At 35.9% G+C, this 23,072-nt stretch overlaps 1 protein-coding gene across 1 annotated transcript in view; it reads left to right on the forward strand.

The window, feature by feature from the left end:
• The window catches only part of SEC23A (SEC23 homolog A, COPII coat complex component), a 62,626-nt gene that overhangs the window by 9,757 nt on the left and 29,797 nt on the right, over positions 1-23,072 (forward strand). The window contains exons 6-12 of the mRNA XM_060096293.1: positions 2,481-2,560; positions 3,338-3,482; positions 9,928-10,086; positions 11,188-11,303; positions 15,504-15,627; positions 20,453-20,533; positions 21,551-21,640. Coding sequence (XP_059952276.1) covers positions 2,481-2,560; positions 3,338-3,482; positions 9,928-10,086; positions 11,188-11,303; positions 15,504-15,627; positions 20,453-20,533; positions 21,551-21,640 — 795 coding nt within the window. The remainder of the gene's footprint in view (positions 1-2,480; positions 2,561-3,337; positions 3,483-9,927; positions 10,087-11,187; positions 11,304-15,503; positions 15,628-20,452; positions 20,534-21,550; positions 21,641-23,072) is intronic.

The following is a 23,072-nucleotide window of genomic DNA, read 5'->3' on the forward strand; positions in this document are numbered from 1 at the left end:
AGAGTGCAGGCTCAGTAGTTGTGGTGCACGGGCTTAGCTGTTCCGAGGCATGTGGGATCATCCCGGACCAGGGATCGAACGCATGTTCCCTGCATTGGCAGGCGGATTCTTTTTTAATAAATTTATTTATTTATTTATGGCTGCGTTGGGTCTTCATTGCAGTGCACAGGCTTCTCATTGCGTTGGCTTCTCTTGTTGTGGAGCACGGGCTCTAGGCCTGCGGGCTCAGCAGTTGTGGCTCGTGGCTCTACAGCGCAGACTCAGTAGTTGTGGCGCACGGGTTTAGTTGCTCCATGGCATGTGGGATCTTCCCGGACCAGGACTCAAACCTGTGTCCCCTGCATTTCCAGGCGGATTCTTAACCACTGTGCCACCAGGGAAGTCCCTCTAAGTGATTCTTGTACAACCCCCAGTTGAGAAATTACCCTGATTGATAAGCCTGGTATAAAGTAGACAGATATGAAATCAGACTTTGGAGGCATCCAGGTAGCCCAAAATGAAAAAAAAAAAAAAGATTTTGAGGATGACTAATTTGAAGCTTAGCAGACTAGGATAGTGGTGCTGCAGTTAACCGAGACAGAAAATACTGGAGGAATATGCAGGTTTGGAGGGGGAGGATATATGAACAGTGAATATGATAGTGAATCATAGTAGTGATTAAGATTTGAGGAAGTGGGGAGAATTAGAGTCTGTGTTCTTTCAAGAGGTTTGTTGTTGAAGGTAGGGAAGGAGATAGTGTGAAAGTTTGAGAGAGAGAGGACAGAGTTAAAGAGGTTTACTTTAGGAGGGACACTTCCATGTGTTTATACACAAAAAGAAAGAGACCAAAGACGGTGAGTGAAAGCAAGAGTGAGATAAGGAGAGTGAGGTTTCACAAAACATGACAGGGATTCCTTCAGGAGCATAAGAAGCAGAGTACCTTGAAGGGGAGGATCACTTGTTTCCATGAGACAAGAGAGAGTGAGCAAGTTTTAACCTCTGTGTACCTTAGTTTTTTCATGTGTAAAGGGAGATAATAATAGTATGTATCTTACAGGGCAGTCATGAAAATTAAATGGATTGTGCTTTTAGATGTTTGCTATTACTGTTATTTTTAAACTGTAAATTTATTTAAAGTAGTTTATTTCTAGTTCTGAATGTAGAATACATTTTACTTAAATTATGTAATATATATGTGATACATAAAACATCTGCCTTTTTGAAAGAATGAATGCATGCAAACTAAATTTTTTTCTTCATCATAATGTTTTTATCTTCCTTCTCTACCCATCTTGTTGAAGAGAGCCTGGTCTTTGTTCCCCAAATAGTTCTGGATTCAAATCTTAAACTCTTATAGTTGTGTGATCTTGGGCTGATCTCTTTGCTTGTTTTCTCCTCTTCTATGGAAAGGAATAAACAATACCTATTTTACCAGATTATTTTATTTTAATACTAAATGAAATAATGTAAGTGAGAACACTCAGTGTAGTGTAAACTCTTTCAGGACTTTATAGCAAAATCTGGATTAATATCTTGCTTTGCTACTTACTAGTTTTGTAACCTTAGGCAAGTTACTTAGCCCTTCCGAGTGTCAGTTTTCATTTGCAAAGCAGGAATTTAAAAATCTACTTCATTATATTTTGTGAGGAAATAGTATATACAAAAAGTTTAGCACAGAATCTGGCATGTAAGTCCTCAGTAAAAAGTTGCTGTTCCTTCTAGCAGTGTAGGAAATACTGCAGGATTGGTTCAATTTTTTTTTTTTTTTTTTGCAAATCTTTAGACTTTCTGATTTTCTGTTATATACTTTTATTCTATTACTTTATGACTAAGCATTTCTAGATTCAAGAAAATTTTAGTAAAATAACATTATTTTTATGTGTCTAGAGAGGAATTCTGCACACATCTAAAATTCAGAACAAAACTGGCAGTTTGGTTAGGCATTAAGTCAGAAAATTAAGAATAGATGTATAAGGTATGTGTACCTTATAAACCCCATTAATACAATTCCTTGTATCTCTCCTTTATATTTATTACAGTTGCAATTTTACACTTATTTAGCTAATGATTTAAGTCTTGTCTGTTTCATCAGATATAAATTTCCATACGGTCAGGGACTATATATTTTTTTCAACATTAGATGCCTGGCACATTGAGATATAGTTGCTGAAAGGAATGAATGAAGACAAGTTAAGAAATATAGACATTCAAGTTACACAGTAACTTATTTTTACTTAATTAGAAATAAAGTATTTCTGAGCTAGTATCCCTCTTTTTTGCTCACATAACACCTTGTACTTTGCTGTCTTATGATGATCATTTCATTGTATTACTGTTTACCTGACAGTCTCCCCAACTAGAACTTTTGCTTTCTGAGGGAAGAGACTGTGTTCTTTATTTCTGTGTTCCTAATGCCTACAGAAGCACCTTGCATGTCATAAATATTTGATACATCTTTGTAGGAGTAATTAAATGGATATCACAAAAATAATCTCTTTTAGGAAATGCTGGGGCTCTCTAAAGTACCAGTTACTCAAGCAACACGTGGTCCTCAGGTACAGCAGCCACCTCCTTCCAACAGGTAATAAATACGGCAAAGAGAATTTTACAATTCATGTGGCTATTTTAAGCATCCTATATCATTAACTTGAATGTAGGGATTCAGTGATACTATATTGTTAAACATTTTTAGGAATATAAATATTGCATTAGTATACTTTTTAAAGAGTTGAGGTAGAATCACGTCGCTGAAAAGGTTGGTTTTTCATTATTACAATGTAAGGAGTTTCTTTAGTTTTGATATATTCTTGATTTTCTAAGTTCAGAAAAACTTAATTTTTGTGGTTGAGGGCAGCCAAGCAAAAATAGTGCCCGCACAAGCTTTTCATTTTGCCTCCTTAACCTTGTAGTAGCTTTTTCCACTAAACTTACTAATCAGAGGTGGTCCTACTAAAACTGAGTTGATGTTATCTTCTCATAATTAATTCAGTAACCTTAAAACTTACTAGATTGGTAAATGGAAGATGCAGTCTCAAAGTAATACTTGGTTTGAGTGTTTTATTTATAGTAGTTGTACTCAGTGTGGTTCCTCACCAGTGGGCAGCATCACCTGGGAACTTATTTGAAATGCAAATTTTTGGTCACCACCCCAGACTTACTGAAACAAAACTCTGGAACCAGCAATCTATGTTAAAACAAGCCCTCCCACCAATTTTGATGTACACAAAAGTTTGCGAACCATTCGTCTACCGTGTATTCAAATTATTTTTCTCTATTTTTAAGAAAGTGGACAATTTGTTTCTTAAACCCTCACCCACAAACATTTATAAATGGCTTTTTATTTAATTTTGTTTTACAGGTTCTTACAGCCAGTACAGAAAATAGACATGAATCTCACAGATCTTCTGGGAGAACTGCAGCGAGACCCGTGGCCTGTACCACAGGGAAAGAGACCTTTGCGTTCCTCTGGGGTGGCACTTTCCATAGCTGTAGGACTACTTGAGGTAATGACAATAGCTTTCTTTTGGAATGTAAATGTGTATGTGTGTGTGTATGGAATGATATGTACAAGATAATGTTGGGTGGAAAAATCAGGTCATAGGACAGCACATATGTGATTATATTTAAAGTTTGAGCTGTGGTACATCCTTTTGTGTATAGAGAGGCTTCTGGAAGGATATTTACCCAATTGTTAATGGTGGGTTAAGGAGAGTTTTACTTTTAAGTAGAATTTGAAAATTTTACACTTGACGTATCTTAGCTTTGTAATTAGAAGAGTTTTTTTTTTTAATGTTTTTTAAAATTTGAAATGTTATTAAATTTATAGAAAAGCTGCAAAGGACTTTTTTTCTTAACTATTTGAGATTAAGTTGCTGAAGTGATGTTACCAACCCCTTGAATACTTTAGTTGTATTTCCTATAATCCAGGATATTCTCCTACATAACCATAATACAACTTTCAAAGTCAGGTTTTGAAATATATGATACATACACTTATGTACTATACAATACATAACACTGATACATTACTACCATCTAATTCTCAAAACTCATTCAATTTTCGCTGGTTATCTCAATAATTTCTTTTACTGAAAGGATTTAATTCAGAGGCATGTATGTAGTGGTCATGTCCGTTTAGTCTCCTTTAGTCTGGTATAGGTCCTCAGCCTTTCCTTACTTTCATGACCTTGGCACTAGGCCAGTATATAGAATGTCTCTCAAATTAGGTTTGCCTTGATGTAGCCTCACAATTAGATTGAGGTCTTGCATCATTGGCAGGAATATCACAGAAGTAATGGTCTGTTCTTATTGTATCCTCTCAGGTGGCACATGATTTTCATTTGCCCATTATTGATGATTATGACTTTGATCACTCATTTGATCACTCAGGGTGTGTCTGCCAGGTTTCTCCACTGTAAAATTACTCTTATTTCCCCTCCTTTTGTAATTAATAAACATTAGATGATGAGGATCTTTGAAACCATGCAAATATCCTATTCCTCATCAAACTTTCAATTTATTCATTTATTAATATCACTGTGGATTCATGGTTTCCTATTTTTTACAGTGAGTTATCTGTTACTATCATTTTTTATTCTTTTTTTTTTTTTTTTTTTTGCGGTACACGGGCCTCTCACTGTTGTGGCCTCTCCCGCTGTGGAGCACAGGCTCCAGATGCGCAGGCTCAGCGGCCATGGCTCATGGGCCCAGCCGCTCTGCGGCATGTGGGATCTTCCCGGACCAGGGCATGAACCCGTGTCCCCGGCATCAGCAGGTGGACTCCCAACCACTGCACCACCAGGGAAGGTTCATTTTTTATTCTTCTAACTTTCTACTTTGACATAATTCCAAACACATGGAAAAGTTACAAGAATGGTTCAAAGAATTCCTTTAAACCTTTCACCCAGATTCCTCAAATGTTAACATTTTATTACATTTGCTTTATCCTTCTCTCTCCAGATATTTATATAGATAGTGTGCTCTCTCTATAAATATAGATGTAGCTATATATAGCTATCTATTTATATGTTACACACATATAAATTTTAAAAAAACATTTGAAAGTCGTTACAAACGTGATGTCCCTTTACTTCTGAGTTCTTTAGTGCGCATTTCTTAATTACATAAGAACATTCCTTTGTATAACCGCAGTTCATTTAACAATCATGAAACTAACATTGATATAACACTGTTTTCTAATCTTTAAACTTTATTCAGATTTCACCAGTTATCCTAATAGTACTGTGTATTGTATTCAGTTGTCATGTCTCTCTGGTGTCCTTTATTCTGGAACAGTTCCACAGTTTTTGTTTGTGTTTCATGACAATACTTTTTAGGAGTATAGGCTAGTTATTTTGTAGAAGGACTCTCAATTTGGGTTTATCTGATCTTTAATCATGAGTAGATTGAGCTTATGCACTTTTGGCAGGAATATTGCAAAACTGATTTGTGTTCTGCTTAGTGCAACATATCAGGAAGTTTTATTATTACTGTTGTTACTTAGCTTTGATCACTTGGATAAGGTGGTTTCTGCCAGGTTTCTTCACTGTACAGTTACATTTTTTTCACTGTAGAGTTAAGTATCTAATGGGGAGATACCTTGTATATTCATCAAACTTTTACCCAATAGTTTTAGCATCCATTCCTGACTCTTGCCTGGTCAATTATTATTGTGATGGGTGCTAAATAGTGACTTTCTAATTCCATAACTTCTACATTTATTAGTTGGCTTTCTACTTGAGGAAGAGCATTCTGTTCTTCCCCATTTATATATTTATATTGGTGTGGATTCTTATTTCATCCAATGGATTATATTCCTTTACTATCATTATTTATTTTGATACTCAAATTGTCCCAGTGGGAGCCCCTTCAAGCTGGCTCCTGGGTCCTTATTATATGTCCTTATTATATGTCATCATTGTTTGAACATTTGCTTGCTTTCTAGTACAATAAGATGTTCAAGGCTCATCTTACACCTGCCCTGGACCTGATATCAGCCATTTTGAAGCCCTGGTTTCTTTTAGCTTTGGTTCTACCAGGCTGATCTAGATGCTTCATGTGCTCACTGTTACTGGAATGTCATTGTTTGTATGTCCTAGTGGATGGAGCTAAGAAATATATGTATGTGCATATGTATATGCATGTATATATGTTTCTATAAATGTATATATACACACATACCTATATAATTATGTATGTGTGCATATATACACATATATCTAAGTACCCCTGCATACATCTATGTCTGTCTCTATTAAAACCACAAACACTATATATTAAAAACCAAGAGTTCTTTCAGATATATCTAATTCCAATTCAGTACCACAGGGTTTATTCTATCCTTCCCATATTTGTAACTTCCTTCTCTGACCACAGGAAGCTGGTTCAGACTATTCAAAATATGTTTACTTATTTGCTCAGTCCTAGAATACACATAGAATAGTTTTAGAATTTCTAGCTCGGACCCCTGAAAAAGAAGCCTAGGAGTTAGAGCTCAGTATTTTTTAACATTCTGAGGATATACAGGACAAAATATACTGTACTCAAAAGTGAATGGGGTTAGTTATCCACAACCTCCCTCCTGTTAGTGTGGTTATGTTTTTCATTTGCTGTACATTCTGTGCATTTCTTTTTTTAAAATCCCATTCTTGTTTTGCATGTGTATATATGTGTAGGGAAACATTAACATGATTCCAAATCAGAGTTGTACAAAAAGATATACTCAGAGTAGTCTCAGTCCCTTTGTTGGGTGAAACTTGTCTTCTAATAAGTTTCTTAAGAAGACTTAAGGGTACAGAATTTCCTAACCTGTCGAATGTTTAAACTGTTTTTCTGTGGCCTTTTTATACTTGAAGGATAGCTTGGTTGGATATAAAAAGCCTTGGTTCTCACTTTCTTTCCTATAGTTTTTGAAAATGATGCTTCATTGTTTTCTTGCTTTGATGTTGTTTTCGAGAAGACTGATGCCAGCCTAATTCTCTTGCCCTTGTAAATTATTTGATCATTTGCTTGGAGTATTACTAGTATGTCTTGTGGGTTAATTTTCTCTAGTGCCTGGTGATCCTTTTCTATATGTGTATTCAAGTATTTTGTTTCTATAAAGTTTTCTTGTATTACAGTTTTAAGTGTTAGTTTTTTCATTGTTTTGTTTATCTTCTTTAAGAACTCCAATTATACATAAATTGGATCTTTGCTTGTTTTCTATTTCAACCACTTTATCTCTGATCTTTTATTCTTATTTATTTCGTTTTCATGCTCTTGATTATTTTCTAGCTGTTCTTTAGTGCCCCTTAATAAGTTTTCATTTGAATCTGGCAGTTGTTCTGTGCTGGCTGCTAGCTTCCTTCTTTCTTCCATGTACTTTTCCCCAAACTGCCCTTGCTTGTGTGAAGGCTTGCATGGGAGATAGCTCACTGGGACTTAGTGTTGTTTTTTTTTTTACTTATAAGTAACTTGAAGTTTGAATGCTTTTTGAGTTCTAGGTATGAAGGTGTGTGGTTTGTGTACTTTAATTTGTTCTTGTTCTTTACTGATGTTTCAGCTTTACATGACTGCTGTTACCTCAGCAGTATGATACCCAGTATGAAAACAGTATTTTTATTTGTTTATTAATCTAGTTTAAGAATGTTATAGAACTAATAAGTATACCTGATAAAAACATTCAAACAGGGCTTCCCTGGTGGCGCAGTGGTTGAGAGTCTGCCTGCCGATGCAGGGGACACGGGTTCGTGCCCTGGTCTGGGAGGATCCCACATGCTGCGGAGCGGCTGGGCCCGTGAGCCACGGCCGCTGAGCCTGCGCATCCAGAGCCTGTGCTCCGCAGCGGGAGAGGCCAGAACAGTGAGAGGCCCGTGTACCACACAAAAAAAACAAAAAACAAAACAAAACAGAAAAACCATTCAAACAATATGCAAGGATGTATAAAAATGAAAAGTAAAAGGCAGTTTTCCTTGCTCTTGCCTAGATTTGTTAATCACGGATTTTTTAAATTAGCCTCAAAGTATATATCATTGACATTCTTTTCTGAAGCTATAATGTAGCTTGAAAATGCACTGTGTATTTTTGTTCAATAACTGCTTATAGAAATTAGAAATAAAAGCATTTCAAATATGATATATAAATATTGTTAATTGTGGAATAGAGTGGTTATACACATAGAGAAGGAGATGTAATTCTTTGTCATTGCAGTTTTGCTGCTTGCTGGGGAATCTTTCATGTATTAAAGTCATAGGATACCTTTAATTTTTTTTTTCTAGATTCCCTGTTTCTTTTGGATTGTACTCAGTTCTTTTGTTTATTATAAATCTTCTGAGTTCTTGCATGTCTAAAAACGTTTTTTAATTTTTCCCTCTCACTTCATTTGTACTTTGGGTCCCTGTCTTCAATAGGATCTTTTTTTTTTTTTTTTTTTGCGGTACGTGGGCCTCTCGCTGTTGTGGCTTCTCCCGTAGTGGAGCACAGGTTCCGGACGCGCAGGCTCAGCAGCCATGGCTCACGGGCCTGGCCGCTCCACGGCATGTGGGATCTTCCCAGACCGGGGCACGAACCCGTGTCCCCTGCATCAGCAGGCGGACTCTCAACCACTGCGCCACCAGGGAAGCCCTTCAATAGGATCTTTGAGCCATTCCTCGCTAGTATTCTAACAGATAGTTTATTGGATAATTTGATGTAGTCTCATTCTTAGTCCTTTTCAGGAAACTTATTTTTCCCACTGAACATTTTTAGAATGTTCTCTTTAATTTTAGAGTTCTGAAATTTCATTAGGCTGTGTTTAGGTTTGATTATTTTTCATTAATTACATTTGGTTTTTGGTAGGTCCTTTCATTAAGACTCCTGTCATTCTTCAGCTTACTTTATTTTTTTCTTTTTTATTCTATATTCATTAGATTGATGTTGGACTTCTGTATTTCTTCATATCTTTATTTTTTTTCCTCATATTTTCCTTCTTTGCTCCTATTTCTTAGAGGTTTCTTCAAGTTTATTTTCCATATCTCTAACTTGGTCTTCAGACATGCTTTTTAGCCCATTCCTTGAGGTATTTTTACTTTTGCCATGATTTTCATTCTAGAAACTCTTGAGAGTTGTCATATTTATTTTGATATTCATTGTAACATGTGTTCTGTTCTGTATCTTTCAGCCCCCAATTTCTATGCTAAGAACCTTCTCTGGGAAGATTGCCTACTTTTCTCAGAGAGCTGTTCTTAGGAATTGCTAAAATCTGTTGTCATTAGCTGCTGTTTCTGGATCTGACTGCACTTCTTTGGCCCATTGCTGCTTTTTGTGTTTTTTCGACTCTAAATGTAGAGTTTTTAAGATATTCCCTTGGGAAGATCTGGCTTACTTTTGGTATATATATATATGTACATATATATTTTAAATTATACATAATATATATAGTTAAAATTCTTTTGTCAATCCAGTACAATCTGTTGTTAGGATTCCTCAAAATTTCTAGTCTGCTGATAGTACTCTTTCTCGTTTATTTTTTAAACAGTACCATTTATATCATTTCACTGGCATCTTGGGAAGAAGGGGGAGGTAGATTGAAGTACTCAATCCATCAGTTTGAATTAGAAATATAAGTTGTACATGTATTTTAAGCATAGAAAACAAAAATAACAACCAAACAGAAAAAGATACCCTCTTTTCTTCTTCTTTTCCTACTCTTCCCTATCTAGTACTAGTTAAGCAGGAGGAACATCCTTGCTTATAGGGATCAGGTTTATAGATTATTTTAAAATTAGGAAGGCATTGCTATTAGAATAGGATTTCAAAAGAAAGATATTCACACAAACATCTTGTTTTAAATTTTGTTTTAAACAGTTGATTATTCTTGGAAAATGTATGCTTCCCTGTTTTCTAGAAAGAATATATCAAAATTCACTATCATAAATGTATATCAATATGTTTTCCTTTAAACTCTTCTCATGAGTTACTTTTTCCTGATAGTGTACTTTTCCCAACACTGGTGCTCGTATCATGATGTTCATTGGTGGTCCAGCCACTCAGGGGCCTGGAATGGTGGTTGGAGACGAATTGAAGACACCCATAAGATCATGGCATGACATTGAAAAAGACAATGCCAAATATGTTAAAAAGGGAACTAAGGTAATTTTGGTTTTTAAGTCTTTTTGCCTTATTAAAAAAATTCATTTGATGGAAGAGGAAGAATATAATTACTTTATGATAAATCTGATATTGTGATGATCCTGCAACTGCTCCTCAGAATTAGAGAAATAGTCTTTTTCTTCCTTGATAATTTGTTATATTTTTTCTGGTTTTAAATAGTTAAAAACTTAATAGGGGGCACCAATAGGTGTCTCTTTAAAAACTACTCCTGAGAGAAAACCTGTGTGTCTTTTTTAATATTCATGTTAAAGAATGTCTTTCCCATCAGGAAGAATTTCTTGAATTTTCCAATTTCTCATTTCCAGGAGGCTGCCCTTTAGATATGTATATTGTTCATAGCTTGAATAGTCCGTCATTTTCTCATAAGTTGTTCTCTGTTCATGTAACTTCAATTTTATCTGGGTTTGTGTCAGTACCTTTTCACTACTGTTGACTCTTGATACCCTTGTATTGGTTCTGCTTGTTAATGTCCCATCCCTCTCCCCCTTTTTAAAAAAATTGTCTGGAGTTTACAATTTTAGTTTAGTTGTCCTGTATTATCTCATATTTCTTTTTGGTAGTCATTATTATATTTTTAGGGTGTAATTAATAACAGATAATTTTTGTCACTATTAATGGATGCTTTTTTCCTGTCACCTAACTTCCCTTTTGAATTTGGAGTATTTCTTAGAGCTTCAAAAAAAGTTTTATATTTGTTTATCTTAATGCTTTTGCTATTGTCTATTTTTCATGTTACTTGAGTATAGATTTATCCAGGAAAAAGAGTTCTGTGTTGTTCTTCCATCATGTGTATGTATGAAGAGCAACATGCCTTTCTTCAAGGTTAGCTCGAAATTTAGGAGTTCATTTAGAATGAATGGCGTTTAAAGAAAAGAATGTGAAAGTGTCAGACTCATTAGAAGTTATCGTATCATTTTATGAGACGTTATAGAAAATTAAATTAGAACAAATCACATTTAAATTATTATGGATTATTCTTTTAGTATTTCTTAGATCATTTTGATTTATTAATGGCAAAAGATTTATAGGATGATTAAGTTTGTACATTACTTTGATTTGATCTTAAAAAATCTGTTGTAGCATTTTGAAGCATTGGCTAATCGCGCTGCTACGACTGGTCATGTTATTGATATCTATGCATGTGCATTAGATCAGACAGGTCTCCTGGAGATGAAATGCTGTCCTAACCTTACTGGGTATGTATATACATTTTTACAAGTATGGCAGTTATAAACTAATAACGACACTTTACAAATATAAACCGATAATGGAAAAAAAAATAGTCATGATCCTGCCACTCCAGGGCAACAGCTATTAACAGTTTTTGATACTCCTTTCAGTAAAGCTTACTTTAAATTTTTTCTAAAATACAGTTAAAAAGGCACAAGTTCTGTTTGAAAAGATCATCTTCATACCCTTCAGTCATTGTTTTATATTATTATTTTGGTAGCTTTTTTGAGATATAACTCACATACTATAAAATTTACTCATTTAAAGCATGTAATTCAATGTTTTTTCTTTTTTTTTTTTAGTACATTCTACCCATCACCATAGTTTTATTTTAGGACATTTACATTATCCCAGCAAGAAACTCTGTACCTATTAGCAGTCACTTCCCATTTCTCCTTCCTCCCCCTCCCCCTTTCAGCCTAGACAACCACTGAACTACTTTCTGTCCCTATATATTTGCCTGTTCTTGATATTAGGGGGAAACCATTTTATCCTTCACCATTAAGTATAATGTTAGCTGTGGATTTTTGTAGATGCCTTTATCAGGTTGAATATTTTCCTATTCCTAGTTTGTTGGATTTTTCTTTTTTCTTTCTTTTTTTTTTTTTTTTGCTGTACGTGGGCCTCTCACTGTTGTGGCCTCTCCCATTGTGGAGCACAGGCTCCGGACACGCAGGCTCAGCGGCCATGGCTCACGGGCCCAGCTGCTCCGCGGCATGTGGGATCTTCCCAGACCGGGGCACGAACCCGTGTCCCCTGCATTGGCAGGCGGACTCAACCGCTGCGCCACCAGGGAAGCCCTGGATTTTTCTTTGAGTGAGATGGGAAGTCATTAGAGAGTTTTCAGGAGAGGGGTGATATGATCTGACTTAATGCTTTAAAAGGATCATTTGACTTTAGTTGTCTTTAGTACGTAGAGGGACACAGGAATATCAAGTGGTGGCATCACAGCTGGTGAGAAGTAGTTGGATTTGGGGTATATTTAGAAGACAGAGAATTTGCTAGGAGGTTGGATCTGGTGTTTGAGAAAACCAAATGAGCCTAGAAGGATTGAGTTGTCCTTTATTGAAATGGGTAAGACTGGGAGGAAGAACATTTGGGGAGAAGATTAGGAGCTCAGTTTTGAACATGTTTGGTTTAAGATAACAGTAGACATCCATGGGGAGAGGTTGAGTAGGCAGTTGGATATTAGAACCTACAATGCAGAAGATAGGTCTGAATTTATATCTAGAGATATAAATGCGGGAGTTGTCAGAATATTGCTGTGTTTTTTGTTGTTGTTGTTGTTGTTGTTGTTGTGTTGGGTTGCTGTGCACAGGCTTTCTCTAGTTGCAGCAAGTGGGGGCTACTCTTCATTGTGGTGCGCAGGCTTCTCTTTGCAGTGGCTTCTCTTGTTACAGAGCATGGGCCCTAGAGTACATGGGCTTCAGTAGTTGTGGCACACGGGCTTAGTTGCTCCGCGACATGTGGGATCTTCCCAGACCAGGGATTGAACCTGTGTCCCCTGCATTGGCAGGCGGATTCTTAAGCACTGCGCCTCCAGGGAAGTCCCTATTGTTGGTTTTTTAAAGCAATAAAAATGGATGAGATTGTAAGATTGTGTAATTTAACACTACGAAGGTCATTGGTGACTTTTCCTAAGAGCACTGAAAGTTGACTTAGAGTGAATAAGAAAAGGAACAGGAAGAGGGGATCGGAAGCAGCTAACATAGACCAGAGCTCCTCAGACTTTCATTTCACATGTACAAGTCAGTTGGATATCTTGTTAAAATATAGATTCTGGATTTAGTATGCATAGGATGGGACTTGAAATTCTGCTTTTCAAACAAGACCCTTGGTGATGCTAATGTTGTGGGACCAAAGGCAACACTGAGTAGTAAAGGTATAGACAGCTATTTCATAGAGGTTTGCTGTAAAAGGGAGTGGATAAGTAGGGTATGGTATACGTTGCCATTAATTTAGGATGTTTTACTAGGTTTAGTGATAACATAGATCATTCTAGATGACATGTTTGCAAAAGTAGAAAATCTGAAAAAAATCTACATGCAAACTATTAGAATTAGTATGTTAAGTTCTCAAGACTTCTAAATCAAGGTCAGTGTACAAAATTCAACTATATTTTTGTATAACAGTAACAAATACAGTAGACCCTGGAACACCATGGGTTTGAACTGCACAGGTCCACTTATATGTGGATTTTTATCAATATATACATACTATAGTACTACATGATCCTTGGTTGGTTGAATCCAAGGAAGTGGAACCATGGATACAGAGGGCTGACTATAAAGTTTTACACAGGGCTTCCCTGGTGGCGCAGTGGTTGAGAGTCCGCCTGCCAATGCAGGGGACACGGGTTCGTGCCCCGGTCCGGGAGGATCCCACATGCCGCGGAGCGGCTAGGCCCGTGAGCCATGGCCGCTGGGCCTGCGCGTCTGGAGCCTGTGCTCCGCAATGGGAGAGGCCACAACAGTGAGAGGCCCGTGTACCGCAAAAAACAAACAAACAAAAAAAGTTTTACACAGATTTTTGACTGCACATAAGGGTCTGTGCCCTAAACTCCGCATTGTTCAAGGGTCAACTATAAAGAGCAAACAAAATTTAACAGCATACTATCTATAATAGCATCAGAGATAACATAAATTAGGACTTTAGCAGTATCAAAAATAAAATTTCCATTGATTAATTATACCACATCAGTTTTTTTCTTTTGCCTAATGTAATTTTTGATTGTTTTATTGTTGTTTTAAAAACTATTTAAAATATTTTAAAAATATGATGAGGAAATACATGTAAATGTTTGTACTCAGGTTGTATATGGATATATGTATCCGCCTTTTAATTTAAACAGTAGAAAGTTTTACATAGCTTCCCCTACTTTGCATTTTTTACTGATATCTTGGAAATGGGTTTATAGTAGTACAGTTGACCCTTGAACAATTTGAGGATTGGGGGAACTGACCCTTTGCATAGTGGAAAGTCTGAATATAATTTTTAGTTGGCCCTCCATATCTGTGGTTCCTCTATATTTGCAGTTCTGCATCCTCAGATTCAACCATCAGTGGATAGTGTAGTTCTGTAATATTTACTACTGAAAAAAATCCGCTCATAAGTGGACGCACGCAGTTCGAAACCTGTGGTTTTCAAGGATCAACTGTATATTACTCCATTGTGTGGTTGTACCGTATTTTATTCAGCTAGTCTAATAGATGGTCATCTGGATTGTTTCCAATCTTTTATTATTATAAATAGTACTTCAGTGAATAGACTTGTGCCTATATTTTGCTTTTTGGTTTTTGTTTGCCCGATTATCTTTGGGATAGATTCCTAATAGTGGTGTGGCTGGATTACAGAGAAAATACATATGTAATTTTGTTAGATACTGTCAAGTTTCCTTGCATTGGATTTGCACCATTTTCCATTCCCATAAGCAATTATGAGCATGCCCGTTTTTCCACAGCCTCATCAACAGAATATGTTGTCAGACTGGTTTGCTGATTTATTAGGGTGGAAATGGCATCTCAGAATAGTTTTTATTTGACAGTTAGTGTTTTTTAAAACTTAAAAAAATTTATAAAGGTACATGGTTCCTGAAAAAAATTTATAAAAGTACATGGTTACTGAAAAAAATTTAACAGTACTTAGGTGCATAAAGTGAAAATACTCCCAAAATATGCCTGTATTCTCATTCACTGGGTATAACACTGTTAAGTTCAGTGTGACACACAGAGACAATATATGCATATACACGCACTACACATGGAGATATTTATTTTTAAGAATGAGAATGAATGCTGTGAACTGTCAGATGTCTTCACCAGTAGGGAGAACTGGGTAACTGGGATGGGAGAGACACATATATTACTATGTACCCTTTTGTACGTTTTGAATTTTGTAATGTATAGATGTATTACCTATTTAAAAAAGAATTTTTAAAAATTACTGAGGACAGATACAAGTGTTAGGGGCACTCAGGTACCCTCAGAATTGAGATTATTTGTGGCGTGGGGATATTTTCATAGAATTGAGTTTTTAAAATTAATGTTACTATCACACATTTTGGGAAATATCTTTAAAATTTTGTTGGTAGTGTTGAAAAATAATTTACTTTTCTGGTTTTACACATGGACCCTTGTGTCACATTGTTTTTTGCTCTTTCCATGCAGAGGATACATGGTAATGGGTGACTCTTTCAACACTTCCTTATTCAAGCAAACTTTTCAAAGAGTTTTTACCAAAGATATGCATGGACAGTTTAAAATGGGCTTTGGTGGTACATTAGAAATAAAGGTAAGAACCAAAACTTGACATGTATGGTATGTTACCAAGAGAGAAATTTGTAGGCTTGATCATAATTTTAAAACATCATCAATCAAATTCAAGATATGCTTTAAAAATAGTGGTTATTTTGTATTGAAACCTGGAGTTAGAGATTTGTTACCAGAAGAATGTTCATCGTTAAATGTACAATGAAATTTTACTTGAGTATCCCTAAATAATTGTTAAAACAAGAGGAAATTATATAAGTAAAATTTCCTTTAACTCTATTTTTTGTTTATATAAGGTTTAACTTTTTAAGTATAGGCATACCTCATTTTATTGTGCTTCGCAGATACTGCATTTTTTTACAAATTGAAGGTTGTGGCAACCCTGTGTGGAGCAAGTCTGCTGGCACCATTTTTTCAACAGCATTTGCTCACTTCATGTCTCTGTGTCACATTTTGGTAATTCTCACAATATTTCTAACTTTTTCATTATTATTATATTTGTTATGGTGATCTGTGGTCCGTGATCTTTGATGTTACTATTGTAATTGTTTTGGGGCGCCATGAACCGTGCCCATTTAAGACAGTGAACTTAATCAGTAAATGTGTGTGTTCTGATTGCTCCACCTGCTGGCCGTTTCCTGGTCTCTCTCTCCCTTTTCTCAGGCCCCTCTATTCCCTGAGACACAGCAATATTGAAATTAGGCCAATTAATAACCCTACAATGGTCTCTAAGTGTTCAAGTGAAAGGAAGAGTCCCACATCTCTGACTTTAAATCAAAAGCTTTGTGAGGAAGACATGTCAAAAACCAAGACAGGCCAAAGCTAAGTCTCTTGGTGCCAAACAGTTGGTCAAGTTGTGAATGCAAAGGAGGAGATCTTAAAAGAAATTAAAAGTGCTACTCCAGTGAACACACAAAGGATAAGAAAAAAAAACAGCCTGATTGCTGATATGGAGAAAGTTTTAGTGGTCTGGATAGAGGATCAAACCTGCTACGATGTTCCCTTAAGCCAAAGCCTAATCCAGAGCAAGGCCTCTCCTCCCTTCAATTCTAGGAAGGCTGAGAGAGGTGAAGAAGCTGCAGAAGAAAAGTTTGAAGCTAGCAGAGTTGGTTCATGTGGTTTAAGGAAAGAAGCCAGCTTTGTAACATACAAGGGGAAGCATCGAGTGCTGATGTAGTAGCTGCAGCAAGTTATGCAGAAGATCTAGCTAAGATAATGAAAGAAGGTGGTGGCTACATAAAACAACAGATTTTCAATGTAGATGAAACAACCTTCTACTGGAAGAAGATGCCATTGGGAACTTTCATAGCTAGAGAGAAGTCAGTGGTGGGCTTCAAAGGACAGTCTGACTCTCTCATGAGGGACTAATGCGGTCGGTGAGTTTAAGTTGACCTAATACTCATTTACCATTTCTCGAGATCCTTGGGCCATTAAGAATCTACTCTGCCTATGTTCTATAAATGGAACAACATAGCCTGGATGACAACATATCTGTTTACCACATGGTTTACTGAATATTTTAAACCCACTGTTGAGACCTACCACTCAGAAAAAAAAGATTCTTTTCTAAATATTACTGCTCATTGACAATGAACCTGGTCACCTAAGAGCTCTGTTGGAGAGGGACAATGAGATTCAAGTTGTTTCTATGCCTGCTAACACAGCATCCATTATGCAGTCCATGGATCAAGGAGTAATTTCAACTTTCAAGTCTTATTTTTTAAGAAATACATTTCATAAGGCTATAGCTACCATAGATAGTGATTCCTCTGATGAATCTTGGCAAAGTAGATTGAAAACCTTCTGGAAAGAATTCACCATTCAGATGCCATTAAGAACATTTGTGATTCATGGGAAGAGGTCAAAATATCAGTCTTAACAAGAGCTTGGAAGAAGTTGATTCCAACCCTCATGGATGAATGTGAGGGGTTCAAGACTTCAGTGGAAGAAGTAACTGCAGATGTAGTGGAAACAGCTAGAGAACTAGAATTGGAAGTAGAGCCTGAAGATGTGATTGAATTGCTGCAATCTCATGATAAAACTTGAATGGAGAGGAGTTGCTTCTTATGGATGAGCAAAGAAAGTGGTTTCTTGAAATGGAATCTATTGATGAAGATGCTGTACAGATTGTTGAAATGACAACAAAGGATTTAAAATATTAAATAAACTTAGTTGATAAAGCAGTGACAGGGTTTGAGAGGACTGACTCCAATTTTGAAAGAAGTTCAACTGTGGGTATATCAAACAGCATTGCATGCTACAGAGAAACTGTGAAAGGAAGAGTCATTCGGTGCAGCAAACTTCATTGTTGTCTTATTTTAAGAAATTGCCACATATATCCAGACAAAAGTCTAATTCAAAAAGATACATGCACCCCTATGTTCATAGCAGCACTATTCATGATAGCCAAGACATGGAAACAACCCAAGTGTCCATCGACAGATGAATGGATAAAGAAGATGTGGTACATATACACAATGGAATACTATTCAACTATAAGAAAGAAAGAAAGAATGCCCTTTGCAGCAACATGGATGCAACTAGAGATTATCATACTAAGTGAAGTAAGTAAGAAAGAGAAAGACAAATACCGTGTGATATCACTTATATGTGGAATCTAAAATATGACACAAAGGAACCTATCTACAAAACAGAAACAGACTCACTGACATAGAGAACAGACCTGTGGTTGCCAAGGGGCAGGGGGCTGGGAGAGGAATGGAGTGGGAAGTTGGGGTTAGCAGATGTAAGCTATTATATATGGAATGGGTAAACAACAAGGTCCTACTGTATAGCACAGAGAGCTGTATTCAATATCCTATGATAAACCATAATGGAAAAGAATATGTAAAAAAGAATGTGTATATTTGTGTAACTGAATCACTTTGCTGTACAGAGAAATTAACACAACATTGTAAATCAACTATACTTCAAAAAACAGAAACAGAAAAAAGAAATTGCCACAGTCACCCCAACCTTCAGCAACCACCATCACCCTGATCAGTCAGCAGCCATCAACATCGAGGCGAGACCCTCCACCAGCAAAAAGATTATGACTCACTGAAGGCTCAGATGATAGTTAGCATTTCTTAGCAATAAAGCATTTTAAAATTAAGCTATGTATATTGTTTTTTAAGACATAATGCTATTGCACACTTAATAGACTACAGTGTAGTATAAACATAACTTTATGTAACGTAAAGTTATATAGCATAACTTTGTGGGAAATAAAAAATTGGTTTGATTCTCTTTATTCTCAATATTTGCTTTATTGTGGTGGTCTGGAACCAAAACCACAATATCTCCAAGGTATGCCTGTATGTTTTTTTTAGTGCTAAATTTGCTTATGTTAGTGCTAGATTCTTTAATTGCAGGAGTTGGTATCTAACTTAAGAGAAACATTTTCTGTTCTATTTGGATAATCAGTAATTGTTTTTGGTAAGTTGTTGATATTATTCAATTCTATCATTCATTTCAAATTTGGGATTCAAGAAACCCAAAGGCTTAGTGTTATTTATAAGTGTCTTACAAGCACATTGATTTTGAATTATTAAATATTTCTTGTTAATCTTCTTATTTCATCAAATGCTTGCTATATGTCCAGCATTAAGCTAGGAAATTGTAGAGATCTCAGGGAATATCTAAGGCACAGGTATTCTTATAAAGAACTTATTCTTGATAGAAAGACAAGATTAACACATGTGATTGAATGAAACAATAGTAGATTATAAAAGAGCTGTAAAGGTTTAGGGAAGAAAAATGAATGTATGCAGGATACAATTTATCCTAGATGGTTTTACAGTGACTTAGAGTGGTTTTTGAAACATGGCAGAGTTTAACTTGGTTGAGGAGAATGATTTTAGTTGGGAGCCCAGTGTGAAGAGAGGCACAGAGGTGAGAATCAGCATGGTATGTTTGGGAAAACTGCCCAGTGAGAGTGGATGTTTTGTATTGGAATGTAAGTGAAATAGTTTTAATTGTGTGGTTTGGTTGTAGTTTGAAGATGCATGTGTAGGCAGAAGAAGCCCTTATAGGTTAATGAAGACCAGTGCTTGGGGTAAAATTTGTCTTGATAGTGGTATTCAGGATTTGTCAGGAAAAAGAATCTCATGTTAAGAAAACTTGAGTTGGGCTTCCAAATTTTTAGATAGAAGATAACATTAGCTTAAATTTTGGGGTTAGTGGAGATTGGAAAGAAACCAGTCTTGGTGACAGATTTTCAATGAGAGTTAAAATAGAAGATGGTACACCAAAGTGTACTAGAGTCATTCCTTGGTATTTGTAGGGGGACTGGTTCCAGGACACCTCCCCCACACCACCACTGCAGATGCTCAAGTCCTCTATAAAATGGTGTAATATTCTTATGTAACCTATACACATCCTCCCACATACTTTATTTTTATTTATTTTTTTTCTTTATTTTTTTTTTTTCTTTTTGCGGTATGCGGGCCTCTCACTGTTGTGGCCTCTCCCGTTGCGGAGCACAGGCTCCGGACGCGCAGGCCCAGCGGCCATGGCTCACGGGCCCAGCCGCTCCACGGCATGTGGGATCCTCCCAGACCGGGGCACGAACCCGTATCCCCTGCACCGGCAGGCGGACTCCCAACCACTGCGCCACCAGGGAGGCCCCGTCTCCCACATACTTTAAATCATCTCTAGATTACTTATAATACCTAATAAAATGTAAATGCTATGTAAATAGTTGCCTGTGCACGGCAAATTCTAGTTTTGCTTTTTGGAACTTTCTGAAAAACTTTTTTTCAAGTATTTTCAATCCGAGGTTGGTCGAACCTGCAGCTGTGGAACCTGCTGATATGGAGGGCTGACAGTATATTCTTATTTTGCAGACCTCAAGGGAAATAAAGATTTCAGGAGCTATTGGGCCCTGTGTGTCTCTCAATTCTAAAGGACCCTGTGTGTCTGAAAATGTAAGTCATCTTTATTCTAGAAAGAAAATACAGTTAATTCTCAGGACAGATCCAAGAGAGACCTGGGGTGGCAGTCTATAGCATTCCTTTCACAATTATTGTGTGGGCTGTTTTTCAGTAGAATGTGGCTCAGCTTCCATTGGTATACCTCTATTTGTTGTTGTTCTTTCCACATACCCCTTTTCCCATCCACCCCTAAATTAAAACTTTTGTACTGTCACCAGTCTTCTATTTTTTATGCCTAAGTTATTCCTTGCCCAGCGTGCCTGAAAAAACAACAACAACTATGATTTGGAAATTTGGAGACTCATGAAAGTCAAAATTAATTCTGAAATCTTTTTCGTTAGTAGAATTTCCGTCAAAGTAGCCAGCAGATTTAAGCTTTTAAGCTTCAATTCCTTTCTTTTCTTTTATCACATCTAGTGGACATATAAGGCACTTTGAAATGGTAGAATCATGTAGCTGTGGAGAGGATGATGGGACAAATAACAAAGTGTGCAATCATCTTTACAATGACAGAGTTTAAAAATTAATTTTAAGCAGTTTGCATGGAAAAATTTATATCTAAGAAGTTTTCTTGGGAATTAGACTGCTTAAATTACACAGTTCTGATCCAGAGAACCTATATTCATATATGCGTATGTTATATGTTAAATCACTATCTCTTTACACAGATTAAATAGTTGGATAGAAGGATAATGTTAGTTGTAATTACTTCATTAAGTGGTGTATATTTTTAAAGTCTACAATATGAAGAACTTGTATCAATATTTTTGTAATTTACTTAGCAAGAATTTGAATTAATTATAATTTTATTTGTGTAAAAATTGCTTAAGTTTATTTCATGGTATATTTATATGAGCTTAAAAAAATCTTAAACCTCTGACATTTATTGAATTAGAAACCTGAAATAGATTTTTTCTTATTGGTATTTTTTTCCACTTTTTCACCTTAATATATATATAGTAATAAACTATATTCTCTGGTTTTCAAACATACTATGTTTTATTTTTACAGGAGATAGGAACAGGTGGCACTTGTCAATGGAAGATATGTGGACTCAGTCCCACTACAACCTTAGCCATATATTTTGAAGTTGTCAATCAGGTATGACTTTTTATATTTGAATATTGAAATGTATATTTGAAAAAAATACTTAGTTTAGGCCATGAATATTTCCAGAGCTTATGACCCAAAGCTTATTCTGTTTTGGAGTTTTTGTTTGTCATTTTCAGTTTCTCAAGGCTACACTCCTTGGTGAGAGCACACACTGTAATAGAGATGTCAGGGAAACCTGCAAATGCCCAACCTTGGGCAACCCAACTTTTAGTCTTAGTTTTCTTTTGTTTTTAATAAACAATTGAAGCATAAATAGAATCTTAAATTCTGTTCTAGTTATGCATTTTTGTAATTAGGTATCTAGTTCCTCCTAGGTGTCTCAAGGTATATAATATTTGAGTACTCCTACGAGAAAGTTTAGTATATCAAAACTTATAGAAAAAGATTGGAAGGTAAAGATGCCAGTATTTGGAAAGATTTTTTTCTGCTGCTGCAGGAAAAAGTTATCATATTAAAGAATGATATAATGGATAAATTATTGACTTATATACCAATAGTTATTAGGCATAAAATGAACCACAAAGTATTAGTAGTCAGCCTTCCTAAGACAGGTGCAGGAATTTGTTTTTACAATTAAAATTTGTGAAAAAGATAGTGGCTCTTATTGACAAACAGTTACAACAACAACAAAGCAAGAATGCTGTCAAAGGGCATGAAGAAAGTTTCCCTATTGACCACCCCACTATTTCTTTCTGAGGATCATTATCATATATTACTATTGGTCTCTTCTCATTAATGGTTTTCTGTTAGTCATCTGTTCATCATGTGATTATCTTCCTCAAAGCTCTGTTTTCATCTTATATACCTAGGGGAGGAGAACTTAGCTCAATTTCTTTTTTTTTTTTTAATTGAATTGTAGTTTATTTACCATGTTGTGTTAGTTTCAGTTGTACAGCAGAGTGATTCAGTTATACATGTATATTTTTCTATTGTTTTTTCAGATTCTCTTCCCTTATAGGTTATTATAAAATATTGAGTATAGTTCCCTGTGCTATACAGTAGGTCCTTGTTGGTTATCTGTTTTATATATAGTAGTGTGTGTATGTTAATCCCAAAGTCCTAATTTTTCCCCTGCCCTTTCCCCTTTGGTAACCATAAGTTTGTTTTCTATGTCTGTGGGTCTATTTCCATTTTGTATATAAGTTCATTTGTATCATTGTTTTTTTAGATTCCACATATAAACCATATCATATGATATATGTCTTTTTCTGTCTGGCTTACTTCACTTAGTGTGATTATCTCTAGGTCCATCCATTGTTGCTGCAGAAGACATTATTTCATTATTTTTTATGTTAGCTCAATGTCTTTTTATCCAGTTACTATTAGGCAAAATTGCCTCACTTATGCCTTTTCATATCTGTTAATTTCTTTACACTTCTCCCTTCATTTTGTTTTTTCATGTTTCTCTGAATTATATATT

The sequence above is a fragment of the Mesoplodon densirostris genome, chromosome 4 (genome assembly GCF_025265405.1).
Source record: "Mesoplodon densirostris isolate mMesDen1 chromosome 4, mMesDen1 primary haplotype, whole genome shotgun sequence".
In the NCBI taxonomy this organism is placed as follows: Eukaryota; Metazoa; Chordata; class Mammalia; order Artiodactyla; family Ziphiidae; genus Mesoplodon; species Mesoplodon densirostris.